The sequence below is a fragment of the Zootoca vivipara genome, chromosome 6, assembly GCF_965207765.1.
Source record: "Zootoca vivipara chromosome 6, rZooViv2.hap1.1, whole genome shotgun sequence".
Lineage (NCBI taxonomy): Eukaryota > Metazoa > Chordata > Lepidosauria > Squamata > Lacertidae > Zootoca > Zootoca vivipara.
In genome coordinates, this window is record NC_142589.1 from 90,028,969 (window position 1) to 90,056,352 (window position 27,384).

The 27,384-nt window shown below is 46.6% G+C and overlaps 1 protein-coding gene across 10 annotated transcripts in view; it reads left to right on the top strand.

The window, feature by feature from the left end:
- Window positions 1–24,389, top strand: part of ACSBG2 (acyl-CoA synthetase bubblegum family member 2) — a 52,928-nt gene extending 28,539 nt beyond the window's left edge. For 5 of the 10 annotated variants that reach the window (XM_088672997.1, XM_088672993.1, XM_088672996.1 and 2 more), the window contains 9 exons: window positions 1,269–1,418; window positions 3,861–4,037; window positions 6,040–6,221; window positions 10,105–10,146; window positions 11,316–11,549; window positions 16,007–16,224; window positions 19,028–19,167; window positions 20,953–21,199; window positions 22,649–24,389. In XM_088672997.1, coding sequence (XP_088529123.1) covers window positions 1,269–1,418; window positions 3,861–4,037; window positions 6,040–6,221; window positions 10,105–10,146; window positions 11,316–11,549; window positions 16,007–16,224; window positions 19,028–19,167; window positions 20,953–21,199; window positions 22,649–22,725 — 1,467 coding nt within the window. In that variant the 3' untranslated portion in view covers window positions 22,726–24,389. The remainder of the gene's footprint in view (window positions 1–1,268; window positions 1,419–3,860; window positions 4,038–6,039; window positions 6,222–10,104; window positions 10,147–11,315; window positions 11,550–16,006; window positions 16,225–19,027; window positions 19,168–20,952; window positions 21,200–22,648) is intronic. The other 5 variants (XM_088673001.1, XM_088672998.1, XM_088673000.1 and 2 more) reach the window with 1 other exon arrangement.
- Window positions 24,390–27,384: the final 2,995 nt, after the last annotated feature.

A 27,384-nucleotide genomic window follows, 5' to 3' on the forward strand; every position in this document is an offset into this window, starting at 1 on the left:
TTAAAATTCAAGGGGGGGGAGGGGAAAAAAGAAAATACCCAAATATAAGCTGCTCCCTTAAATTCTGCAGGCACACACACCCCATTCCGTTTTACCGTATATCTCTTTCAGCAGCAATATTGTAAAAGCCAGTTTTTGTAAGGTCGCAAATTTAAGCCGCGCTTTAGTCGGAATTTTTTTTGGGGGGGGGGGGAATGAGGCTTATATTCAGGCCAATACAGTATACTGCCAGGTAATAATTAAGAAACCAAGATCATGATATGGACTTCAAACCGGTTTGGGATGGTATATAGATATATCACTCAGCCCTAATGGGGTCCTGAGCCGTGTAAGACTTTATAGGTTAACACCAGCACTTCAGATCGGGCCCAGAAGCTTGCCAGTGCAGTTGGGCTGGAATCGCCTTGTTCTGCTTATCTTGTTTAAATAAATGGTATAAATGGAAATGTAGACCCTTTTAAATCAAGTTCTTCCTGGCTGCGGTTGTGTCTCTTGGTTAAAGAAAGGAGATGGGTGGCGCTGTGGTCTAAACCCCTGAGCCTCTTGGGCTTGCCGATCGGAAGGTCGGTCGGCGGTTCGAATCCCCATGACGGGGCGAGCTCCCGTCGCTCTGTCCCAGCTCCTGCCAACCTAGCAGTTCGAAAGCACGCCCAAAATGCAAGTAGATAGGACAGAAAATTCTCAGAAACAGTGACTTTGGGTTAAATCTTGTTTGAAATCATCTCGGAAGCTGTGACAAGAGAAAGAAAAATAAGAATAGACTTGTTGGGAAAGATCGGGATTATATTGGACTAAAATGAGGGAAAGAATTTGGAATTTGGACTAGAATGGCAGCAAGAATCGTTACTCAGAATCCTCAGATTTTGAAGCATGGGAAGCCAAAAATTTTATGATTTTGTATAATATTTGGTTTAATAGATATGTATTTGTATAATTTGGAACAATTGATATGATATGATTGGCTTGTAATTGAAAATTTAATAAAAATTGATTTTAAAAAAACAGAAAACAAAATGCAAGTAGATAAATAGGTACTGCTGCGGCGGGAAGGTAAATGGCGTTTCCGTGCGCTCTGGTTTCAGTCTCGTTGCGCCAGACGTGGTTTAGTCCTGCCAGTCACATGACCCGGAAAGCTGTCTGTGGACAAACGCCGGCTCCCTTGGCCTGAAAGCGAGATGAGCACCACAACCCCATAGTCTCCTTTGACTGGACTTAACTGTCCAGGGGTCCTTTTAACCTTTACCCTTTTGTCTCTTTCGTTTGTGCAGTGGAGCGAGTTCATGGCGCTTGGGGCCAGCATCTCCGATGACCAGCTCGATAAAATCATCATGTCCCAGAAGCCCAACCAGTGCTGCACCCTGATCTATACCTCGGGGACGACGGGTCAGCCCAAGGGAGTCATGTTGAGCCACGACAACGTAAGTGAGATTCGCTGCTTTGGGAAACTTTCGGAGGAGTCGTCGCAGCCCCTAGGGATGAAATCCGAGTTCTCAAACTGGTCTCCCGTATCAGATACCGGCCACTTGAGTTGTGCAAGAAATCGCCATGGGTGAAAAAGGAAGAATGTGGTCATAATTAAGCCCCTTTTGAAATTGGGGACGTGTGGGTGCCTCTGGTGGGGAAGGGCAACAAGAGACCCTGTCGTGTTCCCCCCCCCTTTTTTTATTAGGATCCCCAAACAAAGGAGATCCAAAAGCATGAAGGGGGAGTGTCTTCCATTTTACATGCAACTGTGGCTGCATAGATTTCCCCTTTTCTGCCTTTTGCCTCCCCACCCCCACCCCACCCCCAAAAAAACATTTTAAAAGGGCATAGGATGTAAATTGGATCAACCAAAGGCCTGGTTAAAAAGGAACGTTTTTGCCTGGCACCTAAAGGTGTATAATGAAGGCGCCAGGCAAAATTCCCTGCGGGGAGCATCCCACAGACGGGGAGCCACTGCGGAGAAGGCCCCGTTCCTGTGTTGCCACCCTCCGGACCTCTCGAGGACGCGGCACATGAAGGAGGGCCTCAAAAGATGATCTCAGGGTCCGGGTAGGTTCATATGGGAAGAGGCGGTCCTTGAGGAATTGCAGTCTGTTGGAGGCAGGCATAGGCAAACACTGCCCTCCAGATGTTTTGGGACTACAACTCCCATCATCCCTGACCACTGGTCCTGTTACCTAGGGAGGATGGGAGTTGTAGTCCCAAAACATCTGGAGGGCCGAGTTTGCCTGTGCCTGGTTTAAGGCTTTATAGGTCAGAACCAGCACTTTGAATTGGGCCGGAAACTTAATTGGGAGCCAGTGCAGTCAGACCAGGATCGGTGCAATATGCTTAAACAGTCTTGCTCCGGTGAGCAAAGGTGGTTATGAGTACACCCATTGGAAAAGGGGTTACCTGGACCTTGTTGCGGGCTGCGAAGGGCCCCCCAAAATGTACGTCCAGCACTGTGTAGAGGCAACTGATCCAGCAGGGTGGATTGGATTTAAATCACTGGTCAGTAAGACTTGATTTAAATCTTCTTCTTTTTTACAGAAAGACTTGTTCTTGCTGGTACAATCTTAATATTTACAACCAGATGAAGGTTTTCATTTTTGGAGTAATAAATTTTCAGAGTAGTTTTTACAGTGATATCAAAAAAAATTACTGATTTGGTTATACTATTGGAAATACATAGGCAGGCAATTATGAAATCATTGTCAGGTTTAATAAGTTCACTGTTTATATTTGGACAACTCTTCCGCTGTATTTCCTTAATAACAATTTAAACTATCTAACACCATGACATTATAGCATACGTATCCATGTTTATTAAATGATCTGGACTGCATTGTAACTTAATAGAAAATCTTTAGAAAGGTTTTTCCTCCAAAAGCATTTTATTTTAAAAATACAATTTACTTTTTTTAAAAAAAATCTTTTTGGTGGGCAGCGCATCGCTTGGAGGAAGGATCTGCTTCCCCTGGGGATTCTGCCACCTGAGGACTCACAGCTGTCCATGGAGGCGCAGGTCAATTCTGCGTCCAGGGCGGCTGTCTACCAGCTCCATCTGGTACGCATGCTGAGACCCTCCCTGCCTGTGGACTGTCTTGCCAGAGTGGTCCATGCTCTGGTTATCTCCTGCTTGGACTACTGCCATGCGCTCTACGTCACTTGGAAGGTGACCCGTAAACTACCACTAATCCAGAATGCGGCAGCTAGACTGGTGACTGGGAATGGCCACCAAGACCATATAACACTGGTAATGAAAGACCTCCATTGGCTACCAGTACGTTTCTGGGCACAATTCAAAGTGTTGGTGCTGACCTTGAAAGCCTAAACAGCCCAGTATACCTGAAGGAGCGTCTCTACCCCCATCGTCCAGCCCGGACACGGATGTCCATCTCCGAGGGCCTTCTGGCGGTTCCCTCCCTGTGAGAAGTGAGGTTGCAGGGAACCAGGCAGAGGGTCTTCTCGGTGGTGGCGCCCGCCCTGTGGAACACCCTCCCATCAGAGCTCAGGGAAGTAAACAACTCCAGTGGTACCTCGGGTTACAAACACTTCGGGTTACAGACTTTGCTCACCCGGACGTAGTACCTCAGGTTAAGAACTTTACCTCAGGATGAGAACAGAAATCGTGCGGCGGCAGCGGGAGGCCCCATTAGCTAAAGTGGTACCTCAGGTTAAGAACAGTCGTCCAAAATGAATTAAGTTTGTGGCCAGAGGTACCAGTGCACCTGACTTTTAGAAGATACCTGTTTAGGGAAGTTTTAAATATTTGATGAATTACTGTATTTTAATACTTTGCTGGAAGCCGCCCAGGCTAGCTGGGGAAATAATAAAAGTAATAATTATGTGTGTGTGTGTTGCGTTGTCACTGAAGTGCCGTGCCTTTGCAGATCACCTGGACGGCCCGGGCAGGCGGCGACTACGTCGGCCTGAGCAAAGCGACGGAGCGTCAGGAGGTGGTGGTCAGCTACCTGCCTCTCAGCCACGTGGCTGCGCAGATGATCGACATCTGGCTGCCGATCACGTTTGGAGTGAACACCTGCTTTGCGCAACCGGATGCTTTGAAGGTGATGTTCGGGAAAATTTAAAAATGAAACCCAGAACCCACAGCCCCGCAAGAACACACAGAAGCACTGGGGGGGGGTTGCTTTATTTCCCCCCATTTCATTTTTATTAAATCTCCAAAAAGATTCCAAAACATTTATCATCATATACAATTTCTTTTTTTAAAAAACAAACAAACAACCCCACAAAGTTGTTGTTTCTTCTTTTTTAAAAAATAAATTTTAATTGCAAAACAATATACATAAAACAACACAAACATAAAAAACACAGTTACATCAAGAACAACCACACACACACTAACAAGTCTTCTAACTTCACACATACTTTTGACTTCTGAATTGCCTTATTGTGCTTTCTGCCTATTCTTAACCTATACGCACTTCCTGTTATATCAATTACATATCACATAGAAATTTTGTAAGTTTCTAGCAATCCTTAATATTCAGGATCCAATCTAAACCTGTCAGGAGATCTGCATTTTCACAATATTGTTTTATATATTCTTTACTTTCTCTTGTTCTCCCAGTCACTTTTGCAAGTTCCAAGTATTCTATCACTTTCACCTGCCAGTCATGTGAGAATTAAGTCACCAGGTTTTTTTTGCTCTTAGGAGTCTAGCTGCTGTAGTCACATACATAGATGGTTCTAATTTATTATTATTATTTTGTATTTCAGTGGACATGATACCTAACAGAAAGGCTTCTGTTTTTTTGGGGGGGGGATAATTTGAAAATCTTTTTAAGTTCGTTGTATATTATGTCCCAAAATTCTCGTATCCTGACCCAATCCCACAGTTTCCTCTTGACTTCCCACCCTCCCTTATTCTGGTGTTTCCATTTTATCAACTGTGTTTATAGTGCATATAAAGGTAAAGGGACCCCTGACTGTTGGGTCCAGTCGCGAACGACTCTGGGGTTGCGGCGCTCATCTCTCTTTACTGCCGAGGGAGCCGGCATACAGCTTCCGGGTCATGTGGCCAGCATGACTAAGCCACTTCTGGCGAACCAGAGCAGCGCACGGAAACGGCGTTTACCTTCCCACCGGAGCAGTGCCTATTTATCTACTTGCACTTTGACGTGCTTTCGAACTGCTAGGTTGGCAGGAGCTAGGACCGAGCAACGGGAGCTCACCCCGTCGCAGGGATTCGAACCGCCGACCTTCTGATCAGCAAGCCCTAGGCCAGGGGTCCCCAAACTAAGGCCCAGGGGCCGGATGCGGCCCAGTCGCCTTCTAAATCCGACCCGCAGATGGTCTAGGAATCAGCATGTTTTTACATGAGTAGAATGTGTCCTTTTATTTAAAATGCATCTCTGGGTTATTTGTGGGGCCTGCCTGGTGTTTTTACATGAGTAGAATGTGTCCTTTTATTTTAATTGCATCTCTGGGTTATTTGTGGGGTATAGGATTTCGTTCATATATTTTTTTCAAAATATAGTCTCGCCCCCCCACAAGGTCTGAGGGACAGTGGATCGGCCTCCTGCTGAAAAAGTTTGCTGACCCCTGCCCTAGGCTGTGTGGTTTTTACTAATTTTTACTACACATATGTTTTTACTGGGACACAGGTGGCGCTGTGGGTTAAACCACAGAGCCGAGGGCTTGCTGATCAGAAGGTCGGCGGTTCGAATCCCCGCGACGGGGTGAGCTCCCGTTGCTCGGTCCCTGCTCCTGCCAACCTAGCAGTTCGAAAGCACATCAAAGTGCAAGTAGATAAATAGGGACCGCTCCGGCGGGAAGGTAAACGGCGTTTCCGTGTGCTGCTCTGGTTTCGCCAGAAGTGGCTTTGTCATGCTGGCCACATGACCCGGAAGCTGTACGCCGGCTCCCTCGGCCAATACCGCGAGATGAGCGCCGCAACCCCAGAGTCGGTCACGACTGGACCTAATGGTCAGGGGTCCCTTTACCTTTACCTATGTTTTTACTAATCTAAACTTCAGGTCTCCCCCTGGGGATTGAACCCAGGACCTGACTTTTAGCTCCCTCTCTCGAAATTTTATGTTCCGCCAGGGCACTTTGGTGGATACCCTCAAGGAAGTGCGGCCCACGGCGTTCCTGGGGGTCCCTCGCGTCTGGGAGAAGATGCAGGAGAGGATGAAGGCCGCCGGGTTGAAGTTCTCCGCCTTGAAGAAGCGTATCGCCACCTGGGCAAAAGTGGTCGGGCTGGAGACCAACCTGAGACGTATCAATGGGTAGGAAGAACGTGGTGGCGTCGTATTGGGTGCTAGAGCCCTGGGGGTTGCCGGGGGCAGAACAGCAGGGGATCTAATGTATAGTGTACTATAAATTTCATATCTGTGATCCATAATTTCTCCCAAGCTGCCATTTCAATATTATGACCTATAGCGTGGTGTAGTGGTTAAGAGCGGTAGACTCGCAATCTGGGGAATCGGGTTCGCTTCTCCGCTCCTCCACATGCAGCTGCTGGGTGACCTTGGGCTAGTCACACTTCTCTGAAGTCTCTCAGCCCCACTCACCCGGCAGAGTGTTTGTTGTGGGGGAGGAAGGGAAAGGAGCATGTTAGCCACTTTGAGACTCCTTAATGGGAGTGAAAGCCAGGCTATCAAGTCCAAATTCTTCTTCTCAATGTATCATTGCTGAATGAATGAATCTTTATTTGTGTCAGCCATTGGTCATAGCAATAGAACAACAATACAATATACAAAGAATAGAAGTAAAAAGTCAATTATATAAAATACATAAAATAAAATCCTTCCAGTAGCACCTTAGAGACCAACTAAGTTTGTCATAGGTATGAGCTTTCGTGTGCATGCACACTTCTTCAGATACACAGAAACAGAAGTCACCAGACCCTTATGTATAGCCAACAGTGCCCTTCAGCTCTCTATATTGGACAAAGAGGCCAAACCCTACGCCAAAGGATAAATGGACATAAATCTGACATCAGGAATCACAAGACAGAGAAACCAGTGGGAGAACACTTCAGTCTCCCAGGACATTCTATACAATATCTCAAAGTAGCTGTCTTATTACAGAAAATTTTCAGGAACAGACTAGAAAGAGAAGTTGCTGAATTGCAACTCATTACCATGCTTAAAACCATGGAGAGCCCTGGTCTGAATAAAGACATTGGATTCTAATCTCATTATACATGATAAAGCTTTCTTTAGCCATCTCACCCATTGCTTTTTCCTGCAAGACCAGTTGCAGTCGTTAACAGTCATCAACAGGTTTACCCCACCTATCAGCCAGTCACCCATTCCCACCACCCTTCTGAGTAATATCTCTCCCTACCCTCTGACTATACATAAGGGTCTGGTGACTTCTGTTTCAGTGTATCTGAAGAAGTGTGCATGCACACGAAAGCTCATAGCAATGACAAACTTAGTTGGTCTCTAAGGTGCTACTGGAAGGAATTTTTTTATTTTTTGTTTCAACTACGTCAGACCAACACGGCTACCTACCTGTAACATATAAAATACATTTTAGGGGTTTGAATCAATATTCAAATTGTGGATGTTATTCTGATTGCCCCAGCTGAAAACCTTGCTACCTTTGTTGTCCCCTGCTCATCTTGATCTGCCCAGAGAAAGGACACTGTGGCAGTGGCTGGGCGACCCGGAATGGACAATAAAAGAGGGGCGATAATCTCATTCCTCAAGTCTTTATAAAGAGGGCAAGCCAGAAGGGCATGTGCCACCGATTCGGGACTGCCATCTCCACAGCGACATAGGCGTTTTTTGTGTGGAATCTGTTGGAATCGTCCCTTAAGTACAGCCGAGGGCAATGCATTCAATCTTGCGAAAGTAAAAGCACGTCTATATTTTAGAATTGCTCGGTTATGCCGATAGGGTGCCAGAAAGTCGAAATGGGAAGGAGGAAAATAGGCATACCACGGGCAAAATTTCCTTATTGTGGCCCAATTTCTCTGGCGCTCGATATAATTTAGGCGCTGACAAATTAGACTGTTTGCTTTACTAAAACCCAAAGTGAGTAGCTGTGGTGATAAACCACAAGAGTGAAGTTTTTGATACAGTTGCTGCAGACAGGTAGCCCACAGACTTCCTTGTCCAAACCGCAGTTTCCGGTTTGCTTGCCGATACAGAAACCATGGTTTGTCCCTCTTACAGACTATGCCAAGCCATTGCTAAGGATGCCAACACCAACATTTCTTCCTATGATACCAGCAGTTTTCATTACTTTCTAAAGTACTAGGTTTTCTTAAACCCCCAAGAATTTTGTGTGTGTGTGTGTGTAAGGCATTAAGGTTTCATATGCTTGCTACGTGGTTTTTTTTACATCCCACTTTTTTTTTTCCTCCAAAGAGGCCTGGGTCTCCTGCCCCTCCCCCTTGCCATTTTATCCTCCCTTCCCCCTCCTTTAGGAAACATAACTGGAATATGAAGGGAAATGCCATAGATCAAACTAAGAACTTCCAATACTTAGGCATCACCTTCTCTTACAACTCCAAATTCTCAGCACATTTGACCGCATCAGCCACCTTAGCAGAAAGAAGTGCTAACGCCATTCTTAGACTATTTAGAAGGAAAGGTGGTGTTTTCCTTCCTATGGCCTTAAAAGTCTTTCAGGCAAAATCTCTGGTCCAACTTCTATACGTTTCACAAATTGGACTCTCTGCCAATCTTAAGATTCTCGAAACAGTCCAATCGAAATTTCTTAGATCCCTATTTGGCACCCCTAAGAGCACATCTAATGTAATATTAAGGCAGGAGGCAGGACTGCCCAGAGTTGAATTTGAAGTCTGGGAACAAACAATATCCCTCTGGTTGAAAATTCATTATCCGAACCCCCAGCCATTTTGAAGAAAGCCCTGTATAGGGAAGTTAAAAAAAAAAACTTTTCATATTTTGTTTCTATGTATGTTGAAATATGCCCAGAGTGGCAGTAGTAAATATATATCTGATGATTATGGGATGGGACCTGCCTGTTTTCATCGGAGGAATGTATGCCATATGCCAGGGATGTTTTAGATATGATTCCTGCATTGCAGGGGGGGGGGTTGGATTTGAAGACCCTCCAACTCTTGATTCCATGACTCGGTTAACTGCTGTTAGGTTAACCAGGGGTGGGAAAGGGACAGTCGGGGTGGAAGACGCTGCCCTCGTTATTATGTCTCCCCCACCCCCACCCCTGCTTCCCATCCAGCTTACCTAACCACCATGGAGAAGGGGGAAATGTGATTTGCACAAGTTTGGAGATCGTATGGTCCTGGTCCTGAATGGGGTAACTGTGCCCTTGGAAGGACCAGCTGCGCAACCTGGGAGTCATATTGGACTCACAGCTGTCCATGGAGGTGCAGGTCAATTCTGTGCCCAGGGCAGCTGTTTATCAGCTCCATCTGGTACGCAGGCTGAGACCCTACCTGCCCGCGGACTGTCTCGCCAGAGTGGTGCATGCTCTAGTTATCTCTCGCTTGGACTACTGCAATGCGCTCTATGTGGGGCTACCTTTGAAGGTGACCCGGAAACTGCAACTAATCCAGAATGCGGCAGGTAGACTGGTGACTGGGAGTGGCCACCGAGACCACATAACAGTGACTGCTCCTGAAAGACCTACATTGGCTCCCAGGATGTTTCCAAGCACAATTCAAAGGGTTGGTGCTGACCTTGAAAGAATTAAATGGCCTCAGCCCAGTATACCTGAAGGAGCGTCTCCACCCCTTTGTCCAGCCCGGACACTGAGGTCCAGCTCCGAAGGTTTTTGGCAGTTCCCTCCCTGTGAGAAGCCAAGTTGCAGGGAACCAGGCATAGGGCCTTCTCGGTGTTGGCGCCCGCCCTGTGGAATGCCCTCCCATCAGCTGTCAAATAAATAAACAACTATCTGATGTGTAGAAGACATCTGAAGGCAGCCCTGTTTAGGGAAGTTTTAAATGACTGATGTTTTAATGTGTTTTTAATCTTTTGTTGGAAGCCGCCCAGAGTGGCTGGGGAAACCCAGCCAGATGGGTGGGGTATAAATAATAAATTATTATTATAGTATGGCAGCATTCCGCTTGGAACCTGCAAAACTCAAGAGATTCACAAATTGTGAAACTCCTGATAAGACGAGGGGGCCTTTTCTTCTTCTTTCTCTCTCTCCCCCCCCCCCATTCAGACTTAAATCTGGAAGATCACCACACTCGAGTGAAGGAAACAGGTATAACTTAAAGTTTTACGGTTAAACCTGCACAGTTGAGAAGTGCGCACACACACACTTGTTGTTGTTGTTGTGCCACCTGATCGGACTCGGCAGGAGTTTGAAGCCCTGCTGTAAAAGGCTGTAACTGTTTTTAATATAGAATCATAGAATTGTAGAGTTGGAAAGGGGACCCTGATAATCATCTCGCCCACTGCCTGCAGTGCAGGACTGTGTAGTTGTCGATCGAACCTGCAACGATCGAATGCTTCTGATTATTTCACCACTTGCTGGTTGTTGCCCTGGTCTAGTCTGGAAGAAAGGGCACAAGATGCAAACTCAATTGAAATAAAAAATGCTTTTAAAGAAGAAAAAGTTTGCAGGATATTGGTTCGGTTCCACACACACACACACACACACACACACACACACACACACACACAGCGATCGTTTCAGCGATTTCCTCCCAGACGGCCAAATCCCAGCTATGTCTGGGAATTTCCGGACGTCTGGCAACCCTTGCTTTAAAAACTCAGCATCAAAATGTTAGGATGCAAATCGGATTTGAAGTGAGAACAGCAGTGGGGAGTGAAATCTTTGTTTTTACTGTGAGATTAGGTGAAGGTATAGAGCAGGCATGGCCAAACTCAGCCCTCCAGCTGTTTTGGGACTACAATTCCCATCATCCCTGCCCATTGGTCCTCTTGGCTAGGGATGATGGGAGTTGTAGTCCCAAAACATCTTGAGGGCTGAGTTTGGGGATGCCTGGTATAGAGTAACTATAATACGCAGCAGAAATTGAAATTTTGAGGGAAACACGGAAGGAGGGAGGGGAAATCATATGAGGAATAATAGATTGCTAAATCTGAAATGCTTAAAAAAAACCCATAAAAATTAAAAATAAATGAAACGATAATATATTGGGAGCGGTTTATCTCCCATCATAGAATTGTAGCATTGCTTGGGGCATCTAAGTCCAACTCCCTGCACTGCAGGAATATTTTTACCCAATGTGGGGCTTGAACCCACGACCCTGAGATCAAAAGTCTCGACCGGCACGAGACAACCATGCAAGCAGAACGAGCGTGGTATTGTTGACACACACAGACGTGAGGTTTTCTGGAGTTCCAGTCAGGGACTCAACCTAGGTTCTTCACTTACGTAAATGGCTTTCTGTCCAATCTCCGTAGGTCCGACGACCTCCCTCTGAATTTCCGCCTGGCCAGGTCCTTAGTCTTCAAGAAAGTGCGGAAACAGTTGGGCTTGGACCGCTGCACCAAATGCTACACAGGAGCTGCTCCCATCACGAAAGACACCCTGGAATATTTCCTGAGCCTCGACATCCGCATATATGAGCTCTACGGCATGAGCGAGAGCTCGGGGCCTCACACGGTTTCGCACCCGAGTGCGTACAAGCTGGGAAGGTAGGGGCATAATTTGTATTTATTTTGGGGGAGGGGGGGGATCCTATGACTTCTGCTCTGTGTTGGCTGGCCCGTCTCGTGTTTTGTGGATTTAAAAATGACAAGTCTCCCCCCTGCCCCTCCAGTTTGCTTTTAAATTGTGCCTGTTCTCTGTCCCGTACCAAAACCGTTTTGCCAGAAGCCCATAATCCGACCGACCCCTGTGTTTGGATCTGCATGCAAACCCAGAATCATTGAACTACCGTGTTTCCCCCTTTTTAATATGTAGCCATAAAGTAAGCCATGGCAGCATTTTTTAGCAGTTTCTAAATATAAGACACACCCCGAAAATAAGGCATACCTCCATACCGTGTACCCAGCCAGCCAGCGGGGCCTCGAACCGGCTACTGCAGCGGCGAGCCACCTGCTGGAACAGGCGGCTGCAGAGTGGAACGCCCAGCAGCGTCGGGCGGAGTGCCCAGCCAGAGCGGCGAGGCAGAGCGGCGGCCGGAGGCTTGCTGGCCCTTCCGCGCCGCCGGAACGCTGTGGGCCACATGGCCTGAGGCAGAGCAGCGGCGGGAGGCCCGCTGGCCCTGCCAGGGTTATGGGCGGCGGCGGGAGCCTTGCTGGCTCCTTCCCGCCGTCGGAACGTTGTGGGCCGCATGGCCCGAGGCAGAGTGGCGGCGGGAGGCCCGCGGGCCCTTCCCGGGCGGCGGGAGCGCTGCTGGCCCCTTTCGCGGCGCCGGAGCATCGTGGGCTGCATGGCCACTGCCGGAATTTTGTGGGCAGGGAAGCGGGAGGCAGGCAGGCGGGCTGGGCGATGGGCCCGTGGCTGCGCTCGGCGGGGCCAGTAGTGGGCTCCATGCTGGCCTGCGCCAGGGGCTCCAGCTCAGTCCGCTGCCGGCACACGGCACCTTGTTGTGGCCGAGATCTGGGTCATGGTTGGGTGGGTGCCCTCCCCTTCCATAGCGGCGTCGGGACGAGGCTGCCTCTGAGCGTGCACAGAGAGACACCCTCTTCCCATCCGCCCGCCAGTCCAGTGCCGGGGAAAAGGCGTCTTGGAAAGCCGGGGTGGGTTTATAGCTCGGGATGGGGGTGGTCTCTGAGCATGCACAAAGTGCCTCCCTCACCACTGCCTTTGCACTGGTTGCCTTGGACATGCACGGCGAATGCTCCTTACATAAACATCATCTCTCAGGGAGGATGTATTTTGCAAGGCTGGTATTCTGGTGGCTAGGAGTGAGGGTGATGGTGGTGGTCTCTGGGCAGGTGCAGAGTGCCCTCCCTCCTGCAGCCTAGGCAGGGCATTGCAAAACAGAGGACACTTTTTTCCTTGTCTCTTTTTAAAAGAAGTTGCTCCCCGGGTGGGTCCATAATAAAAAAACTGTAATAAAAATCTAATAAAAAATTAAGACATCCCCTGAAAATAAGACACCTTGTGTTTTTTTGAGGGAAAAAGGTTATAAGACGGTGTCTTAAAAAAGGGGAAACACGGTAAGTCTTGTTTGCTTTCAAATGAGGACCACCAGAACAATATCTTCCCCCACCGCTACTTATGAAAGCATGCGTACGCAACTTTTTGGCCTTTAAAGAACGTACGGGCACACCCCCTTTGCCCGTTTTGGGCAGCGTCTCAAAAAACTTTAAATGCAATAAAATAACTTGCAAACAATAAGAAACAGGAGTTTGAGAAAAACCAACCAAAACATAAATGGGGAGGCTTACTGTAAGCCACACCCGCAAATAAGCCTTGCACCTTTAACAATCGGGGGGGGGGGAGAGAATGCCTGAATATTAGCCACTCACTTAAAGTTCGGCAGGCACTCACACCCGTAAATGGCAAATGCAGAAGAAAATCCTACAACAAAAAGCCCATTTTTGTAAGATCGTGAATTTAAGCTGCACTTTAACTTTTCACAGTCCTAATTTTGGGGGGGGGAAGCGCAGCTTATATTCGGGCCAATACAGTACAGTGGAACCTCGGTTTATGGACACCTCGGTTTACGAATTTTCAGTTTACGAACACCGCGGACCCGTCTGGAACGGATTAATCCACTTTCCATTACTTTCAATGGGAAAGTTCGCTTCAGTTTATGAACGCTTCAGTTTATGAACAGACTTCCGGTACCAATTGTCTTCATAAACCGAGGTACCACTGTATTTTGTTTTTATTATTCCAGTGATTTTTAACATAGGAAGCTGCCATGTACCGAGTCACACTGTTGGTCCACCTACTTTGGCATTGCCTGCACTGACTGGCAGCAGCCTTCTCTCCTGGCCCTACCCAAGGATGCTGGGGGTTGAAACTTCTAGTGGCATCTTGAAGACCTGACAAAATTCATTCTGGAACAAGCTTGTGCGAACTACAGTCCCCTTTGCCAGATGCGGCGAGGCTTTTGCCTTGTTGAATGTGTGGGTGGTCTTTCAAGTTTGTGCCCAACTAGGTCCCGTTAAGATCGTGGGTCACCCCTGAGTAGGGCTAGCAATTGGATACATCCAGGGTGGTTGAAAGTCAATGGGGTTTTTTTATTTTTAAAAAAATCAGATTTTTAAAAAATTTAAAATGGATTTTTAAAATAAAATGCTTTTCGGATCGGAGGAAAAATCTTAAAGTACAGTGGTACCTCGGTTTATGAACACAATTGGTTCCGGAAGTCTGTTCATAAACTGAAGCGAACTTTCCCATTGAAAGTAATGGAAAGTGGATTAATCCGTTCCAGATGGGTCCGCAAAGTACTTAAACTGAAGCGTTCATAAACTGAAACATGGGTGTAATTGGTTCCGGAAGTCTGTTCATAAACTGAAGCGTTCATAAACTGAAGCGAACTTTCCCATTAAAAGTAATGGAAGGTGAATTAATCCGTTCCAGATGGGTCCGCGGCGTTCATAAACCGAAAATTCATAAACCGAGGTGTTCATAAACTGAGGTTCCACTGTAGTTTTCTATTTAAGTTACATTCTAGTCCAAAGGCTATTCATCAGGAAATAAGGATTTGTTTTAAGTTTTCCATGTGTTTGTTTTTTAATCTTTTAACCACATCAGTAAACAAACATGGATGCATATGCTATGGCGTTATTGTTTTAAGTAAATTGTTTAAATTGTTATTAAGGAAATGATTATTTTTCTCCTTCTAATAAATTACAGCAGAAGAGATGTCCAAATATGAACAGTTAACTTATTAAACCTCACCATAATTTCATAATTATCTGTTTATGTAATTAATAATAATAATAGTAATAATAATAATAATAATTTATACCCCGCCCTTCCCAGTCAAGACCGGGCTCAGGGCAGCTAACAACAAATAATATCAACACAAGTATAAAAGAAACAATTCAGTTAAAACGCAGATTAATACAATGTTAAAATTCAATTTTAAAATTAAAAATCTACGAATAAGATAAAACCATTATGAAATGGTTTAATAGTATAACCAAATCAGTAATATTTTATATAACTGTAAAAACTACTCTGAAAATTTATCATTCCAAAAATGAAACCTTCATCTGGTTGTAAATATTAAGATTGTTGTTGTTTAGTCGTTTAGTCGTGTCCGACTCTTCGTGACCCCATGGACCATAGCACGCCAGGCACTCCTGTCTTGCACTGCCTCCCGCAGTTTGGTCAAACTCATGTTCGTAGCTTCGAGAACACTGTCCAACCATCTTGTCCTCTGTCGTCCCCTTCTCCTAGTGCCCTCAATCTTTCCCAACATCAGGGTCTTTTCCAAGGATTCTTCTCTTCTCATGAGGTGGCCAAAGTATTGGAGCCTCAGCTTCACGATCTGTCCTTCCAGGGAGCACTCAGGGCTGATTTCCTTAAGAATGGATAGGTTTGATCTTCTTGCAGTCCATGGGACTCTCAAGAGTCTCCTCCAGCACCATAATTCAAAAGCATCAATTCTTCGGCGATCAGCCTTCTTTATGGTCCAGCTCTCACTTCCATACATCACTACTGGCAAAAATAAGTCTTTCTGTCTTAAATGAGTTTCTGTCTTAAATAAGTCTTTAAAAATGATTTAAATCAAGTCTTACTGACTAGTGATTTAAATCAAATCCAGCCTGGATACATCCCTAAGATGCCATGGGACTCTTAAATTAAACACAAGAAGATTAAGGCACAAGAAAACTTGACTTTAAGCCCCATCAAGAAGGGCGGGGGGGGGGGGGGAGAGAGAGAGAGAGAGAAAAAGAAAGGATGAAATACCTAAAATGTGTTATGTTTTTTGAAATGTAATTTGGAAATGTATGTAATACTGAGCAGCAAATAATAAGGGTGGTTAGTGAAGCATCAAGGCAGGAAGTTGACTTTTAAATTTGTATTAGATGTGAATTGATTTGATGTTAGTTCGTTTTGAAAAAAATGGAAGGGGATAAAAATTAATTGGGGGTGTGAGGGGGAAGCCCCATCTTTTGGGAAAGGGGCAAGTCGGTTGGCTTCGACTGCTCACAGGTTGCTTTTTCTGCTTTTTCCTCAGTTGTGGCAAAGAGATCACGGGCTGCAAAACCATGCTCTTCAGGCCGGACAATGAGGGCATTGGCGAAGTTTGCTTCTCTGGGCGCCATGTCTTTATGGGTTACCTGAACATGGAAGAGAAGACGAAAGAGGCCATTGATGACGAGGGATGGCTGCATTCGGGGGACCTTGGCAAGCACGACGCAGAAGGGTTCCTCTACATCACGGGAAGAATCAAAGGTAAAAAAAAGACTCCCCTTCTCATGGTCCTCGGAAGAACCAGAATCCTTAACTATAGGTGAAGTTTAGCTTTTTCCAAAACTGGATCTGCTACACAGGTTGGAATATAGTTCAGTGTACATTATTATTATTATTATTATTATTATTATTATTATTATTATTACTACTACTACTACTACTACTACTACTACTACTACTACTACACTATTTATACCCTGCCCATCTGGCTGGGTTTCCCCAGCCACTCTGAGTGGTTTACAGCATATGTAAAAACAAAATAAAACAGGCTCCCTCAACCTCGGCCCTCCAGAGGTTTTGAGACTACAATTACCATCATCCCTGACCACTGGTCCTGCTAGCTAGGGATTATGGGAGTTGTAGGCCAAAAACATCTGGAGGGCCGAGGCTGAGGAAGCCTGTAATAAAACGTCAAACATTAAGAACTTCCCAATACAGGGCTGCCTTCAGGTGTCTTCTAAAAATTCTGTACAGTCGTACTTTGGGTTGCGAACACCTCGGGTTGCGAACAACTCGGGTTACGAACTGCGCAAACCCGGAAGTGTTTTCGCCGCTCGTGTGCAAAGTGCAAAAATAGCGAAAATAGCGCTTTGTGCATGCGCAAAACGGCGGTTCGGGCCTTTTTCGGGTTACGAACTGCGACCCGGAACGGATCGCATTCGTAACCCGAGGTACCACTGTAGTTCTTTTATCTCCTTGACATCTGATGGGAGGGTGTTCCACTGTAGCCTCACTTCTCGCAGGCTGGGAACCGCCAGAAGGCCCTCGGAGATGGACCTCGGTGTCTGGGCTGAACGATGGGGGTGGAGACACTCCTTCAGGTATACTGGGCCGAGGCTGTTTAGGGCTTTCCAGGTCAGCACCAACACTTTGAATGGCGCTCGGAAACGTACTGGGAGCCAATGCAGGTCTTTCAGGACCGGTGTTAAGTGGTCCTGGCGGCCGCTCCCAGTCACCAGTCTTCCCAGCGAGAAGTGAGTTTATAGGGAACCAGGCAGAGGGCCTTCTTGGCAGTGGCGCCCGCCCTGTGGAATGCCCTTCCATCAGATGTCAAGGAAATAAACAAATATCTGACTTTCAGAAGACATCTGAAGGCAGCCCTGTTTAGAGAAGTTTTTAAATGTTTGATGTTTTGTCGTGTTTTTAATATTCTGTTAGGAGCCGCCCAGAGTGGATGGGGAAACCCAGCCAGATGGGCGAGGTATAAATAATAAATTATTATTATTATTATTATTATTATTATTATTATTATTATTATTATTCCTGCATTTTAGAGGGTTGGACTTGATGACCCTCGTGGTCCCTTCCAGCTCTACGGTTTTATGAAACAGTGTTTTCGACCCGATTTCTGAAGACTCCTATCCACTGCCAAACGTTTAGTTTGACTCTATAATGGGGTGGCCGACAGAAGTGACTGACGTGAGAACCGGTGGGGGCCAGGTGGACCTAAATTGCTCACTAAGGGTGGGGGCACAGGATTTCTTATTCTGCCCCCATAACGGCCCTGAAACAGTTTCCAACTTTGCAAATAATCTGGGTCCTGTGCAGCGTCCATTTCCAACACTGTCAAGGCTGATTTGATTGCCGATGCAAATAAAGTTCTTCTGGGGGGAGGGTCATAGCTCAGTGGTCAAGTGGAAAGTTCCAGGGTCAGTCCTTGGCATCTCTGGGTGAAGTTGGGAAGGACTCCTGCCTGAAACCCTGGAGAGCTGCTGCCGGTCCGTGTAGGCAGTACTGCCCTAGATGCACCCATGTTCTGCCTTGTACAAGGGAGCCCCCTAAATTTATATATATTTCTTTGTCTAGATAGCACGAGGTGCTTTAGTTTTAGAGAATTGTAGAACTGTAGAGTTGGAAGGAACCCTGGGGGTCATCCAATCCAACCCCCTGCAATGCAGGAATCTCAACTAAAGCATCCACGACAGATGTCCATCCAAATGCTGTTTAAAAACCTCCAAGAACCTCCAAGGAAAAAGAGACCACAGCCTCCCAAGGGAGACTGTTCCACCGCCAAACAGCTCTTGCTGTCAGAACATTCTTTCTGATGTTTAGACGGAATCTCCTTTCTTGTAACTTGAAGCCATGGGTTCGAGTGCCGCCCCCCCCAGAGCGGGAGAAAGCGAGCTTGTTCCTCCTTCCGCGTGGCAGCCCTTGAGATATTGGAAGGTGGCTCTCCTATCTCCTCTGTCTCCTCCAAGCTAAACATACCCAGCTCCTTCAACCGTTCCTCATCAGGCTTGGTTTCCAGACCCTTGATAATCTTGGTCGCCCTCCTCTGCACACCTTCCAGCTTGTCAACATCCTTCTTAAATTGTTGTGCCCAGTACTGGACACGGGGCTCCAGGTGTGCTCTGACCAAGGGAGAACAGAGGGGGACTATGAAATGTAGCTCACAGCAGAGCATGTTGAAGGGTGTGTGTGTGTGGGTCCAGCTCTGAGGGCCTTCTGGTGGTTCCCTCGCTATGAGAAGCCAAGTTACAGGGAACCAGGCAGAGGGCCTTCTCGGTAGTGGCACCCGCCCTGTGGAACGCCCTCCCACCAGAGATCAAAGAGAAAAACAACTACCAGACTTTTAGGAGACATCTGAAGGCAGCCCTGTTTAGGGAAGCTTTTAATGTTTAATAGATTATTGTATTTTAATGTTCTGTTGGAAGCCACCCAGAGTGGCTGGGGAAACCCAGCCAGATGGGTGGGGTATAAATAATAAATTATTATTATTATTATTATTATTATTATTATTATTATTATTATTATTATTATATTATGCCGTGTCATCTCCTTCCAGAGCTAATCATCACAGCGGGTGGGGAAAACATCCCTCCAGTCCCTATTGAGGATGCCATCAAAGAGGCCATCCCCATCCTTAGCAATGTCATGTTAATAGGAGACAAGGCCAAATTCCTTGCGATGCTTATGACTCTGAAGGTAAGTCCTGCTATTTCCTGTCTCCTTCCCCAATCTTGGCATGTGTTTCCGTGTCAGGGCAGTTATTGGGATCAGGTCAGCCGCAACGCTCGTTACAAGAAAAAAGCTGCCCCCTTTCCGCAGTGGTGTCCAAACTTTTTCCAAAGAGGGCCAGATCTGATGAAGTGAGGGGCCGTAAGGGCCGACCAAAGTTGACCTTTTTTTAAGGATTGAAGTGGTTAAGGGTTTTTTTTTTTAGGATTTTACCCCAGGAAATAAACTGCCAGATTAAGGGCCAGATTAAACCGACCGGAGGTACTTACGGGGTATTCCGGGGCCTTAAGTGGGTTCCCTATCAGTAGGAGCAAATAACAGAGGCCAACCAGAGTATATTCAGAAGCAAAGTGGCTTGTCAGCCTGATCTTTATTCAAGGAACTGTTGCAACAGTGTCCCCACTCACCACGCGCAGGAGGGAGGAGAACCACGAACAATGGTGCGCAAACCCTTATACTACTAGACTTTTGAAATTGCCCACCCTGTAGCCCAAGACCAACCCCCCCCCAAAAAAACCACACACACACATCATACATACATAGCAGAAGGGGGCAGTCTACAGTAGAAACTCTGCCTGCCAGGATACCTGATAATGGTCACTGATTCTTCTTTTAGCTCCTGAGTCCAGGTCACAGGTGTTGGGCAAAATACACACCAACCGAGTGGCAACAGCAGCAGGGTCGACGAAATAACAAAGTCGTCTTCAGTATCTTTGCTTGCTTTTATTTACAATTATATACACCACACTTCTCTACTCCCTTCCTCTCATTTCACAATACATCACCCCCCCACCCATGAACCATTTGGGTAGCTTAAATACGGAATTCAAAATAGTCAATTACCCAATCACATTACAGTGAGCAAACTCTACCTTCAATTATTCAAATTAGCAAAAGCTCACAGGTGTGCTATCATTCAGAACAAGGTTGCAAACACACATCTCTGTGTAGCACCATTGACCGCATCAGTCTTAAAGGAAAAACCTAACAACAGGCTCACCCTTAGGACAGGGTTTGCAAGTGAGAAGACAATGGGATGGCTTTCCCCATTTGCCTCCCTTTCTGCAGAGGAATATTTGAGGTCACCTGGAGAGTCGAAATGGCTTCAGAATGGCTCTTCCATACTATTTCAGACACATGGTTCATATATTTAGATATTTTGAGACCTTAAAATTCTTATAGCAAGTTGCAGGCGTAGGGAGCACAGCAACTCCTTCCTGTAGACCTTGCCTTCCCCCCCCCCCCAAGGCAGTTGCAGGGACAGAAGGCCCTTGTCTTCCCACAACTGGCTAAACTTCCTCTTCTCCCAGGTCCTTCCCAAGCAATCTGAGATTCTGCTAGCGTGCCTGTCTGTACTTCTCCCTCTCTTCACACCTCTTCTGGTTCTGGGAGACTATTCTGGGAGACTAGCAGGGAAGGGAGCTGGTCACAGCCAGGAGGGAGAGACCCCCCTGGCTCCTTTGCCAGCCTGACTTCCATCTCTTGTCTCCTGGCTCCCCTTTTCTGCAGCCTGATTTCTGCACTGCTCTCTGCCGCAGACTCTCCCTTCTCCCTAAGCCCTGTCACTCTTTCAACTTCCTCCTCCTCATTCTGCTCCCTCGCCTTCTCCCTCTGAGAGGGGGTGAATGTGGCCTAACTTCTTCAGTCCAGTAATTCGGTAGAACTTGGGTTGGAAAGATGTGTGGAAAGGATCTTGGTCCACATTGTTGGCTGACGCACCTGCGCCGCTCCTTTTGAATTCTCCCGTTCCAGTGCATGGTGAACATGGAAACCGGAGACCCAGAGGATGCGCTGACGCCTCAAGCCATCGAGTTCTGCCATAAACTGGGCAGCAAGGCCACCAAAGTGTCCGAAATTGTGAACAGCAAAGACCCGGCTGTGTACGGCGCCATTCAGAAAGGGGTCACGTCTGTCAACAACCGAGCCACTTCGAACGCTCAGAAAATCCAAAAGTGGTTGCTTCTAGACAAGGACTTCTCCATCGGAGGCGGAGAACTGGGTGAGTGGGTGAATCTGGTGTCCTTTTCTTTCGGTAGTCAAGTTTTTATTGAACTTTAAAATCTTGCCATACGTATTCCAGATTACAAATTCGTTCTATGTCACTCTTTAAACTTAAGAACAGCACTCCAGGCTGTTCTTGCCTCCAATCCCTTGTGGTGGTCTAAACCACCGAGCCACTTGGGCTTGCCGATCAGAAGGTCGGTGGTTCGAATCCCCTCAACAGAGTGAGCTCCCGTTGCTCTGTTCCAACGCCTGCCAACCTAGCACATGGGTAGGCAAACTAAGGCTGGATCTTGCCCAATCGCCTTCTAAATCTGGCCCGCGGACGGTCCGGGAACCAGTGTATTTTTTACATGAGTAGAATGTGTCCTTTTATTTAAAATACATCTGTGGGTTATTTGTGGGGCATAGGAATTCGTTCACCACCACCCCCAATATAGTCCAGCCCGCTCCCCACAAGGTCTGGGGGACAGTAGACCAGCCACCTGATGAAAAAGATTGCTGATCACTGACTAGCAGTTCGAAAGCACGCCAGTGCAAGTAAAATGGGTACTGCTGTGGCAGGAAGGTAAACGGCATTTCTGTGCAATCTGGTTTCCGTCACGGTGTCCTGTTGCGCCAGAAGCGGTTTAGTCCTGCTAGCTACATGACCCGGAACGCTGTCTGCGGACAAATGCCAGCTCCCTCAGCCTGAAAGCAAGATGAGCGCCGCAACCCCATAGTCTGCTTTGACTGGACTTAACCGTCTGGGGTCCTTTACCTTTTTTTACCTTTTACCTCCCATCCCATTTACATCCTGCCTTCTAATAAACATTTCCCCTAAGAAATATCCCTCTATTTCATATGTTATCAATATTTCAAATCCTGCTCACAATTTCATCTGAGGATGGTATTTTTTCAGATATTCCAAAAGGGGCTTCCATTCTTCCGTGCGTAGTCCATTGTGTTGGTTTCTTATTTCCGCAGAGTCCATTCGCTTTAAAATCCATTATTTTGTTGGTGTTTTCTCTTCATTCCAGTTCTACGCATGCAAGATTCTGGCTGCTGTTGTTGCATGCGTAAATCTTTAGTTGCCGTTTTGCGTTGCAAGGGGCTAGATTGGATGACCCTTGGGGGGGTCCCTTCCTTCGCCGTGATACCATGGGGGGGGGACCATACAGGAGGTTAAAAATGCTGCAATGGGTAAATGAATGAATGGCCTGCCAGGACGCATTGTCAAAATTTCCAGGTAGTTTTTGGGTGGATGGAGGTTGGCAACCACTGGAGTGCACTCAGTAGCAGCCGCTTCCCAGGGTTTTAAAAGGGGCCCTGAAGATCATCCAGTCCAACCCCCCCCCGGAATATGCAAGCTTGGAGACGGTGCCAGGGATTGACTTTTCTTTGGGGAAGCTTCATGCTTTCTCCAGCCTTACTGGGCAGATCCTAACGCTCCTCCTCTTGTTTCCAGGCCCCACGATGAAACTAAAGAGGCCCGTGGTCGCCAAGATGTACAAAGCGCAAATAGACCAGCTTTACGCGGAATAACCGAGCACCTAATGATCGCCGGAGGAATACATACCCCCCCTGGCCCTGCCTCTATCAGAAGTCCAATCTTCGCTGCACGGACCGTCTTCATATGGAAAGAGAAGCGCCACCGTCTTGCTCCTCTTTCCTCTACCCTTATTGAAAAACGAGGTTTCAATAAAGGCAGCTCCCCGAATTCAGCTTGGTTTTTCTCACCGACAGTTGCTCCCTGCCTAGCCCAGCCCACCCCCCCCAAAGCCCAAGTATTTCAGTTGCAAAATGCCAGCGGCCTTTGCTACTTTCCTGTCTCTCCCCCCGTTCCCTCCACTTCCTGGGCTTGGTTTTGGAACCCCATTTTGGCACAGGGCTCCAGCTTGCTCTCGTGGCTTTGTACCCAGGCAAAGATTTCTGCAAGGATCTCCCTCCCTTGGCCTTTTCTGCTACGTCTGTGTCTTTCACAACCCACCCTCACCCTTTCTTTGAATGTACAGAGAGTCTGGTTTTTGCCCCCTAACTGTGCCTTGCAGGGGGGGGGGAAACCCTGTGGTTTAGAGGTGCAAATAATGGCAGCATCTCCTGTCCCACGGTCTAAACGGAATGCTATTCTAGCAAGCGGCAGGCGGGGGTTGCAGTGAAACCATCTCCCCGCTGAACTGACTTCCTTTTTTCTTTGGTGAAATGTGGCACAACTTTATAGTTGTGTGAGCTTTCCCCCCCTCCTCTCCCACAGAGACACTAAACCCACCGAGAAACAACCACAGATGTCTTTCACGTGTGGATAAAAGGAAATCCGGTGCACTCACTAAAATCGTTATTATTGTTCTATACTTTGGAGTCTGTTCACGTGTTGAGGCTCGGCTGTGTAGCATCCGTTTGCGTGGAGCCTTTTTAGCAGAAACACAGATAGCAGCATCAAAGCCTGTCCTCCTGGCAACCAGGTTTTAGCGGTTCCTCCTGTGGCAACGAGGAAATGTTGGAAGGCCCTTGGAAAATCATTGTCTGTGGACATGCTTTTTGCCCTCTGGGGGAAATGAGCACATGGGACTCCCTGGCATACAAGAACAGACTCTAAAACTCTTCTCTGAAAGTTGTGCCCATTCAATCATGCCACAAGCGTTGCCAGGCTGGGAAAACATCCATGTAGCTTTCTGGGGCTGTTTTCTTGTTCTTTTATAGGATTTCCCCCCCCCCTCCTTTTTGCCTGTACTTGCTAACTTGACTACAGATGTAAGACCTACCTACAGCAAAATAACTGGGAGATATTTGCTCCCAAATGCCTCTTGTTCATGCTGAAGCTGTTAAACCTCGTCGTGGAGAGACAGTATGTTGTAGTGTGCTGCTGAGTTGAGAAATAGCCTATGGGGGTATTGTGTTTGGGTTTTGTTTTTGGTTTTTTTGAGAGAGTTGTGCCCGTGCAGGGATAGAGGGAGGTAACTGGGGGCAAGGTGAGGAGCTGTTGATGTCCAAAGAAAATACTTCCGGAATGTAAATGGCACTGGGTATTTGGTGGTTGTGGTTAAATCATGTTTGCAATTGAATGTATTGGGGTTAAAATAGTGGGGCAGGAGAGGGGAGGGTCATATTGTACCCCCCAAAAAAGACAATGTTTGCTATGAGCCAAGGTTTATGTACACCTCTCCTGCCCTGTTGGAATGAGTGTTTAATAAAATGTATGAGTATCTCAAGTCTTGGCCTGTGTTTTCCCCTTTCGTTCTCCTCCTAAATAATACTGCTCCTTAGTGTGTGTTCTCCGGTTTTAAAGAATACTGCTTCTTAGTAGACAAACACCTTGGACTTAAGTTGTATTGGCCTTTAAAAAAGAAAGAAAGAAACATTTGCTGCATTGTGGGTGTGAAGAGTTTTAATTGGCTATTTTAACGGTACTTCACATTTCAATAGCTTTACTTCCCTTAAGCCCGACCAGAGAACTTCTATGTTACAGGGCAGCACGCAAATAACTTGTCACACCAAGCTGGGTGTTTTGATTCAAAATGGCATCCAAACGTGGACAAAGACCACTGCCTCCATCTTGGGAACCGTTGTGGCAACAATATCTTAAGAAGCATCCAAAAACGACACAATTGTAACCCATCGTGTCAAACTGGGCAACACTACCTTCAGGACCCTCCAAATCGGCGCAGTTTGGACCTAAAATGGGTGTGGTGTTGTCAAAATGTGCGGGGATATCTTTAGAGGCCTACATGTTGGCACAATTGGGGCCTTTCATGCCAAGAACTGGTCAAAGTCGCACCACACACGTTTTGGTCTGCCATCTTGATTCAAAATGGTGGCCATTGGATCAACGTCAACACGAATTGCACAAGCAACCCTCCTGCCGAGTTCGAAATTGGCGCAATTTGGACCTGTTGTGCCAAAAATCAGATGTAAGTCACACCCAAGTCACGTTTTGGGTGACCACCTTGGTTTGAAATGGCAGCTGCCACTCCATCCAAGCGTCGACGAAAACTGCCGTCCGTTTCCCCTCCCTCTCGCCAGGTTTGCTGGTGGCATTTCAAGAGATGTCCAAGTGCGATGCTTTCCAAAAATGCATAGACTCAAGTCCTTTCTGTTTTTGTTTTGGTGCTCGCCTATAATGAATGGATATACTATGGGTGCCAATATAAAATGGATGCCATTTGCGGAAGAAAAAGAGGTGACCTTACTTTGTACCAGTGAGTTGTTGTTTAGTCGTTTAGTCGTGTCCGACTCTTCGTGACCCCATGGACCAGAGCACGCCAGGCACTCCTGTCTTCCACTGCCTCCCGCAGTTCGGTCAAACTCATGTTCGTAGCTTCGAGAACACTGTCCAACCATCTCGTCCTCTGTCGTCCCCTTCTCCTAGTGCCCTCAATCTTTCCCAACATCAAGGTCTTTTCCAAGGATTCTTCTCTTCTCATGAGGTGGCCAAAGTATTGGAGCCTCAGCTTCAGGATCTGTCCTTCCAGTGAGCACTCAGGGCTGATTTCCTTAAGAATGGATAGGTTTGATCTTCTTGCAGTCCATGGGACTCTCAAGAGTCTCCTCCAGCACCATAATTCAAAAGCATCCATTCTTCGGCGATCAGCCTTCTTTATGGTCCAGCTCTCACTTCCATACATCACTACTGGGAAAACCATAGCTTTAACTATACGGACCTTTGTAGGCAAGGTGATGTCTCTGCTTTTTAAGATGCTGTCTAGGTTTGTCATTGCTTTTCTCCCAAGAAGTAGGCGTCTTTTAATTTTGTGACTGCTGTCACCATCTGCAGTGATCAAGGAGCCCAAGAAAGTAAAATCTCTCACTGCCTCCATTTCTTCCCCTTCTATTTGCCAAGAGGTGATGGGACCAGTGGCCATGATCTTGGTTTTTTTGATGTTGAGCTTCAGACCATATTTTGCGCTCTCCTCTTTCACCCTCATTAAAAGGTTTTTTAATTCCTCCTCACTTTCTGCCATCAAGGTTGTGTCATCTGCATATCTGAGGTTGTTCATATTTCTTCCGGCAATCTTAATTCCGGCTTGGGATTCATCTAGTCCAGCCTTTCGCATGATGAATTCTGCATATAAGTTAAATAAGCAGGGAGACAATATACAACCTTGTCGTACTCCTTTCCCAATTTTGAACCAATCAGTTGTTCCATATCCAGTTCTAACTGTAGCTTCTTGTCCCACATAGAGATTTCTGAGTACAGACACACAAAAATCCCTCTTTATATCTACCAAACACACACTGGCAGACATTCACACACAACTCCTTCGCTTTCAACCGGGGTGCAGGGGTGCTGTCCCGCAGTCTTGATTCGCAAAGAGCATGGGATGATTTAAAGCAGGGGTTCCCAACAAAATTTTCTCGAGGACCACTCATCGAGCCGCTATTGTGACAAGGACCCCCATTAATTCCTAATCCTAAAATTAAAAAGTGAGAGCCAAATTAAGAGTCTTTTTATATTTTATATTTATATGTTTTTTACAGTTACAACAGAGTACTCCATCAGTATACAGTTAGTTTTAATTTTCAGTTCTTAATGAGATGAGTTAAATCTGTCCTTAGAGTCCATTATTTCTGAAATATTAGGTTCCAAACTTGAAACTTTGGAAACTGAAATCCGACCGCATGTCGAGCCGATTCCTATATTTGTTTTTCATGAAACACATGGAAGAAAATGCTTGCTCACACCGATATGTGGTTGCAAATGGAAGGATCTTTTTCATTGCCTTATCTCCAAGTTTCTTGTTTACAAACACTACTGTTTTGCAAAGAGGCAACGCGCGCCAGGGAGGAGGGAGGGGAATGGAGAAGACAGGGTACCTGCGCAGTAGCGCACAAATGAAGCCAACACGCGCAAAGCATCTTGGGGAGGTGAGCGTTAGTAGAATGCGTGCGCTGCCTCTTTGCAAAACAGTAGTGTTTGTAAAGCGCCACCTAACGGCATACAGCAGAACTACTGCCTCTATCTAATTCTAGTTTTGCGCTAGACTCTGCTCATGCAGGAAGCGGCCAAAACAAAAAAATCTGTTATCATACGAAATATATTTAATATATTTCTTATTCTAATAGCATCTTGTGGACCCCTCTGGCATAGCTCGCGGACCCCTGGGGGTCCCCGGACCACCTGTTGGGAACCACTGATTTAAAGCAATTATTTCCAGGGCCACAGAATAAGGTGAATACTCTGATCTGCAGAGCTTAAGCTATAATAAA